This window comes from Mesoplodon mirus, assembly GCF_964341445.2.
Source record: "Mesoplodon mirus genome assembly, chromosome: 1".
Taxonomy (NCBI): domain Eukaryota; kingdom Metazoa; phylum Chordata; class Mammalia; order Artiodactyla; family Ziphiidae; genus Mesoplodon; species Mesoplodon mirus.
In genome coordinates, this window is record NC_138976.1 from 3,264,345 (window position 1) to 3,271,815 (window position 7,471).

At 61.6% G+C, this 7,471-nt stretch overlaps 1 protein-coding gene across 2 annotated transcripts; it reads left to right on the plus strand.

The window, feature by feature from the left end:
- Positions 1-312: 312 nt before the first annotated feature.
- Positions 313-7,132, plus strand: LOC309804412 (ficolin-2-like). Of its 2 annotated transcripts, none has more exons than XM_082621756.1 (9): positions 313-419; positions 912-1,025; positions 2,504-2,557; positions 3,030-3,065; positions 3,845-3,877; positions 4,316-4,443; positions 4,927-5,056; positions 5,936-6,070; positions 6,622-7,132. In XM_082621756.1, exons 1-9 carry the CDS (start codon positions 326-328, stop codon positions 6,867-6,869), a joined length of 972 nt encoding a protein of 323 aa, XP_082477882.1. In that variant the 5' UTR covers positions 313-325; the 3' UTR covers positions 6,870-7,132. The 2 variants fall into 2 exon arrangements, with proteins under 2 accessions (XP_082477882.1, XP_082477881.1); XM_082621755.1 differs by having other exon boundaries at positions 2,504-2,566; positions 6,622-7,127.
- Positions 7,133-7,471: the final 339 nt, after the last annotated feature.

The window sequence follows — 7,471 nt, forward strand, 5'->3', positions numbered from 1 at the left end:
GTGTGGCCTGGGCAGAGCTGGGTGATGGGGGGTGGGGGGCTGGCCCTTCCCTATCCGGGGCCTAGGGGGTCTGGTGGCTGGAGGGAAGTGTCCCTACGAGGGGAAGTGGGCTGGTCCACAGGGAGCACGGAAGTCAGATGCTCAGTAAGGAGGATCTGGGCCCTGGAAGAGAACCAGCCGAGGCTGCTTCCACCTCCAGCTGGCGCCACAAGCCGGGGCAGGAACTGGCTGTCCCCACCGGGAGGAGAAACAGGGCCAGAGGTGACAGTGCGTGGCCACAGCCTTATAAGAGCACGGGGCTCCTCGGGCAGCAAAGAGCAGAGCGATGGAGCAGCGTGGAGTGGCCGTGGCTGTGGGGCCCGCAGTGCTGGCCGTCATCTTCCTGTGCGCCGTGGCCTCCGCCCCCGACACCTGTCCAGGTGAGTCAGACACCAGGTGAGTAGGACCTGACAGCGGACGGGTCTGAAAGCCGCAGGCCCCGTGTGCTAACAGCCAACTGTGCTGGGCCCCGAGCTAAGCCCTTCTGGACAATTTCCTTATTCCTCATGACAGTGAGTTGCCATCGTCACTTCTCAAAAGTGGAGACTAAACACCTCGCTGCCAGGCCAACCCTCCAGCACTGAGGCTGGGGGGAGGCTGGCTCAGGCAGGGTGGACCCCCAGGCCAGGGCTCTGCCCTGCATCACCCCCACACCTGACCAGTGCCCACACCTGACCAGTGCCCACCGGAGGCGGGAAACTCACTGTCAGGCTGACCCTTCATCTGAGACGGGTGACTCTGGCCACAGCCAACGGCCCAGGCCGAGGTCACTGCATGGCAGATCCCCGTGGCTCAGGTGGCCTGTCGCCGGCTCTGCAGGACTCGCAGGCCCAGGACGAGCGCCCTGACTGGCGCTCTGTGTCTCTCTACAGAGGTGAAGCTGGTGGGTCTGGAGGGCTCCGACAAGCTCTCCATCCTCCGAGGCTGCCCGGGGCTGCCCGGACCCGCAGGGCCCAAAGGAGAGGCAGGCGCCAGTGGACAGAAGGGTACGTGCTCTGGCTCGGGGGTTGGGCTCACTGAGCACCGGCTTTTCTCCAATTAGACCCCAGGTGGGCAGTGCCCCCTGCGGGTCTCAGGTCGGGAGCTTGGGTCACGACCCTGCTCAGAGCTGGCGTCAGGAGCGACCCCCGAGGCCCACCGGGACCTGTCATTCCCTGAGGAGGGGGCTGGTCTCAGCTAGTCTACGAGCTCACATTTGGGTATACTTTCATAGAACACCCGCTTCCTGGTCCTCGATCCAGCCCTGGCTTCACATGGCCATGGGCCAGAGTTCCAAGCCTTGCGTACCTCGGTATTCTCACCTGAAAACTGAGGCCCCAGCTTTTTCTATCTGTACCGCACATGAGAAAACTGGGGCTCAGAGCAGTCAGCCACCACCAGGGAGGGTGGAGCTGGACCTCAACTCAGTATGAAGGCCCCCGAGCAGCCCACAGCTCTCCCGTCGACGTGGTGGCCCCCTTGTGGGGTTTCGGGCCCCGAGCCTGGTATGAGGGGCAGGTGTGCACGCAGCGCAAGGGGTGAGTGTGCCCCGGGCCTGCGTGTGAGTGGACGCTCCAGGGGCTCCAGACACAGCGCCAGCTCGGAGGTCCCCAGCCTCTCACGTCCTAGGAGGTATCCAGCTCAGGGGCCGTGGGCACCCAGGGCAGCTCCTGGGGATGGGAGGGCTGCGTGTGCTCACCACGATGGGCTCCAAGCTGGGGGTCCTGCTGGGGGGACACTGGGGGGAGGGGCCGGGCTGGGGGGCTGCCCACCCGTGGGTGTGGTGAGTCCGCCCCAAGCCCAGCCGGCGCCCCCTCGGCCCCACACCCACACTCCCCGAGGAGGGCAGCCCGCCGGCAGACGCTCCTGCTGCCTTGGCTGAGCCTGGGGCCGCCTCTCCTCACCCTCCCCTCAGTGCTCAGGAGGAGGGGCAGGGGCCCTGGGTGGTCCTAGCCCCCTGCTCACATCAGTAACGCAGACCTGGGAGGCCTCGTGGCTCCCGACCCCTCCTCTCTGGAGGTGGAGAGAGAACCACAACAGAGGGATGCGTAATTGCGCCCGACTGCCCCTGCATCCGGGGCTGAGCACAGGGCAGGGCCCCTCCTCCCTCCCAGAGCCAATGGGCCGGAGGCTCCGGTGTGACAGGGTCTCTGAGGACGTGCTCCTGGTCCCAGGCCCCCAAGTAGCCGGTGGGGCTCTGTGACGGTGGCCTGGACCTGGGCTGCTACACTGAGGTGGTCGGGAGCCAGAACGCTGGTGGTTCCCTGGGGCCCGAGCTTGGCGTGCCGGCCGCTCGGCACCGGGTGGCCGTGAGCGCTTTGTCCCCGCTGTGTGCTCTCACCCTCGGCCTGAGTCCCAGGGCAGTGATCGTGAGGATACCGCAGCTGGGATGGGAGGGTCAGGACTGTATTCCTTAGGGCAGAGATGCTCAAGTAGAATTCTTCAGGTGGCCTTATTCTCAATGATGTATCTTTGGAATTTACAGGAGAACGAGGTTCTCCCGGAGTCCCTGGGAAGGCAGGGCCGACCGGGCCCAAAGGTACCAAAGGTGATGAAGAGCTAGGACCCCTGAGCAGGACCCCGGGGCTTGTCTACAGAGACATGAGAGATGGAGACAGACAGAGAGAGAGAGGGAGGAGGTGGAGAGGGAGATGGGAGAAGACAGAGAGAGGGAGGGGGGCCAAGTGACAGAGAGGCACCTGTCCTATTTCCTGCTTCCAAAGAGCTTCGATACAGCGTGTGAACTGGGTGCCGGGTCCGGGGCACCAGGTCCAGAGCAGCTTCTCATAAGCCAGGGAAGAATCCAGGCCTCTGAGTCCCCCCCAACTCCCCCGGGTGAGACCCAGGCATTGGAAAGGTGTGGGCCGCGGAGCATGAGTGTGTGGTGCCCAGAGCCTCAGCCGCGTCCCCCACGCCCCAGCCCCCAAAGAACCTAGCACTTGGGTGGTTTCCAGAGTGGAGGGTCGATGTCCACTGACCAGACGTCCTGTGCATCTCCTGTCTCTCCCCAGGAGACCGAGGGGAAAAGGGCGTGAGCGGAGAGAAAGGTGAGCCCCCCCGCCTCCCTGGGGTCATTGGGCAGGCTTTGCAGGGGGCCGGGGGGTCCCAGAGGCCTTGGTCATGCCCAGCACCACCTGGGGGAGGATCTCGGACCACACCCCTGGCCCTGTCTGTGCAGCCAATGGGTGCGGGAGGAGGGGCCTCTGAGCCCAGCTTGCTTTGTCAGCGGCCAGTGAGCGCTCAAAGCCCAGAGGCTCCAGAGTTGGACCCAGGTGACTGGCAATGCTGCCTTACTACATGATTTTGGACATTTTGCTTATAATGCTCTGATTTATGCTCATTTTTTTAAAAAAATGTGTAAAAGTAAGAAAAGGCAGAACTCCAAGACACAGCCACATGCTCTGGCTACAAATACAAAGTGCAAGGTTGGGGCCCAGACTCACATCCCAAACGCTCCCCAGTACTTTCCACAACCAGAGGCTGTGATGGAGACGCGGGCTGTGGAAAGCGATAGGCCTGGGGGCGCTGATCCTCCACCGCCGTGAGCCGTGAAGCCCAGGCGACGTGGCCGGCACGGCGGTCCAGCTAGTGCCTTATGGGACGGTGCTGGCCGCCAGCCCCCAGGCAAGCCGGATGCAGTGGGGGCCAAGCAAATCCAGTGATGCTGAATCAAGGAACTGATCCTCTGGGCTGGAGGCTGATAGTCCTGCAAAGAGCTGGATAACGGTTTCCGTTCTCCACGCTGTGTTCACGGAGCAACGGGGCTGAGGGGCCCGGGGTGCTGTTTCCAGGCGTGTGACGTGCATATCCTCTCTCCCCACAACAGGAGAGCCAGGGCAGCTTCATTCCTGTGCCACAGGTGACTGCGCACACGCTGACCTCCGGACCTCCACCTGGACCTGCTCTTGCTGAGGGCAGGGGAGGGGGGGCTCGACCAGAAGGCCAGCTGCCCAGACTCAGGTTCCACCTTCCAAGGACAAAACCCTCTCTGCGCATATCTTACTCCCCACTTACCTGAGTGATAGGCAGCCATTGCCTGGGTAACTCGAGTATATTCCTGGAGGAGGCCAGGTGCCCAGGAGACTAGGCGTGGGCAGCCCTGGGAGGTGGGGATGGCCAAATCGATGGGGCCGGGCCATCACAGCCGGGTGGCCTTGGGGGCTGCGTCTCTGTCCCAGTATTCAGAGCCCACCTCCCCCAGGCATGTGTCCCTGCCTCTCCCTCCTCCCCCCTCCTCCTCCCCCTGCCCCACCCAGAGCTCCTATCCTGGCGTCGATTCCCCGGCTTCCCTTCCCAGGACCTCGGACCTGTAAGGAGCTGCTCACCAGGGGGCACTTTCTGAGCGGCTGGCACACCATCTACCTGCCCGACTGCCGGCCGCTGACCGTGCTGTGTGACATGGACGTGGATGGCGGGGGGTGGACCGTGAGTCGGGGGGACCCAGTGATGGCTGTGGGGTTCCTGGGCAGGGGTGGGCGTGCCTGGGAGCCTCACCTGGTGGCAGATCTCTCTTTAGTGGCCTTTGTGAGACCGTCCACTCCCTCCAGGCTGAGGCTGACCCCGTCCGTTCACGAGGTCGGGAGAATCAGAAATGTCAGGGGACGGGGGTGTGGACCCATATGGGAAGGAGTGCCGTGGCTCAGGGCTGTGGGCTCAGGCCCGCAGGTGCCCACTCCTCTCCAGCCGTGTGGCTTTGGGCTTGTCACCTGCCCTCTCTGAGCCTCCATTTCCTCCTTGGTCCCATGTGGGTGTCCCTGATTGCCTTTGGGCTCTTTGATGAGACCCATGTTCTGGTCCTCAGCCTGTGATGCCTGTGAACTACCAATGCTGCTCCCACGTTTGGCCGGGGTGCTCTGTGGGGGGACGGCAGTGGGGCCCCGTCTCCCCAGCCCTCCCCATCGTGTGCAGGTTTTCCAGAGAAGGAGAGACGGCTCTGTGGACTTCTACCGGGACTGGGCCGCGTACAAGCAGGGCTTCGGCAGTCAGCTGGGAGAGTTCTGGCTGGGGAATGAAAACATCCACGCGCTGACCTCCCAGGGTAGGGCCACGGCCGGGGGCTCTGTGGTGGGGTGCCTGAAATCCACATGCCCCTGACCTTGGCCCTGGGCCACGTGGACCAGAGGACCCCGCTCCTCCTAGCCCCGGGGGTGGTCACGTGTGACACCAGGGAGGGTTATTACCCTGAGAACCTAGGACACGTGTTCTCTTACACGCTCTGAGCGCTCACATCGGAGGAGGTGGATGGTTGGAGTGAAGACGACTTCTGGTCTCGGGACCGATCATATCTAGAACCCGAGAGTCAGAAGTGAGGAGGAGGCCGTCGGGATTGGGGCGGCCCTTCTCCCACTTCCAACTGTTGGTCCTTCCTTGAAACTGAGATCTTAGGCCCACGGAGCCCCCCCACCTCTTGCCTCTCCTGCTCAGTGCAAGTGGTGGTCCCCACGCAGGCCCCTCACCCCACTTCTCGTTCCACAGCATCAGCTTCACAGCTGGTCCTGAGGTCAACGGCAAACCTGTAAATCCTTTCTGAATTCTTCCACTCCCTCATGGCAACCTTGACGGTGTCCACTCATGGGCCTGAAATTCTTGCAGAAGAAACTACACATACAAAGGTTTCCTGCTGTGGCATTCACAGCTATTTTCAGGAGAATTTAGGGTTTCAAACTAGAGCGAGGCTTCATGCCATCCGAGGTACACCGACCGTGGAATTTCAGGCATGGCTGATGGAACGGCAGGGGAGCTATTTGAAAACAGGGGGCCATCCCTGAGGTCCTCCCACCAGCCCAGCCTCTCACACCTTCCCGGTGAATTGTCCCCGATGCCAAGTTCAGACGTCCCCTAAAACCCACATTCCCACCCCCCGTGCCCGGAGGCAGAGGGTCCCTTCTGCTGGGCCCTGAGCACCCACCTCCAACAGGAAGCAGCGAGCTGCGGGTAGACCTCATGGACTTTGAGGGCAACCACCAGTTTGCCAAGTACGAGTCATTCAAGATGGCGGGTGAGGTAGAGAAGTACAAGCTGGTCCTGGGAGCCTTTGTCGAGGGCAGCGCAGGTGAGAGTCCGCGCGGGGCACAGCAGTGGCCTGGGCTTCAGCGCGGGGTTTGGGGAAGCAGAGAGGACCTGCTGAGCGTCCTGCCTCTGCCTGTTCTGTGTGATGTTCTTGGGGACTTAACCTCACCAGTTTCTTATCCACACGGTAAGGTAATACTACGCACACCTTAGTGTACCCACAAGGTTGATGTGACCCATGACAAAGTCCAACAAGCTGTGGCATTATTATTAACTACCATTACTGATGAAAAACGGGGAAGGATGATAATTTAGCTCCATTCCCACTCTTGTGACTGGAATTCTCCCCTGAGGAGTGAAAGAGTTCTCCCCTTAAGTGAGAGGATGCCTGCTAGCTGGCAGGAGCAGACTGGATGTGGGGATACCAAGGCCACTGCATCAGCAGAGGGATGCTCCCTGGGGTCATGTGAGTGGCACCCCTTGGAGTTGCACAGTGTGCAGTACGCACACCCGGACACAGCAGCTTTGCCCTGGACCAGCGTCGGGGACCTCCTAGCCCTGTGTGCCAATTAGGCGACCTTTCCTTCTGAGCAGGTGATTCCCTGACGTCCCACAACAACCACGCCTTCTCCACCAAAGACCAAGACAACGACAAATATACTGCAAACTGTGCCGTGCTGTACCAGGGGGCCTGGTGGTACAACAGTTGTCATGTGTCAAACCTGAACGGTCGCTACCTTGGGGGGCCCCACGAGAGCTTTGCAAATGGCATCAACTGGAGGTCAGGGAAGGGGTACAACTACAGCTACAAGGTGTCGGAGATGAAGGTGCGGGCCACGTAGGGTGGGGCCGGCCGGCCAGAGTCTCTGGGAGCAGCTCCCTCTGCACACAGCCCGGCGGGGCAGCTGGTCCAGAGCCGTCCCCAGGAAGGTGACGTGGACCTACGCGTCACTATCCTCACGGAAGCAGAAGAGTCGCATCCTGTCCCCTGGGCAGGAGGCTCTCGCTCTGTGCCTCGACTGGCTTCCAACCCTTCCGTCCCACTCACGAGGATAAGAGAAAATGCTAATCCAGATCTTGCCAGACATACACATTCTCAATAAAGACACTTGCTTACCCGACAGCAGGCATGGGACTCCTTCGTCACTTCCATGCTCTGACCTGTGCCCTTGTCTGTCCATCTGTCCCCGTGACCTGGCTCTGCAGGTGCCCTTTGGGCTGAAGGTGTTTCCGATGGTCTGAGGTCAGAGTCACAGAGCAGGGCCTGCACGTGGGGCTGCGTGCCAGTCAAGTGTCACTCTCCCTGCCGGGCCGGGCTGCTGTCTGCCTCCAGGCAGTTTTCAAGCTCAGGCTGAGTAGAGGGCCAGAGGCTGAGCCACGTGACCACACATCCTAAAGTCTTTACTCTCAGCCCTTCAAGAAAGTGTCCTCTGACCCCAGGCTC

Coding starts and splice junctions, on each gene's coding strand:
- LOC309804412 (XM_082621755.1), top strand. CDS start 326: ATGGAGCAGCGTGGAGTGGCCGTGGCTGTGGGGCCCGCAGTGCTGGCC. Junction 3,878..4,315: donor GCTTCATTCCTGTGCCACAG/GTGACTGCGCAC, acceptor TTCCCTTCCCAG/GACCTCGGACCTGTAAGGAG. Junction 4,444..4,926: donor TGGATGGCGGGGGGTGGACC/GTGAGTCGGGGG, acceptor CATCGTGTGCAG/GTTTTCCAGAGAAGGAGAGA.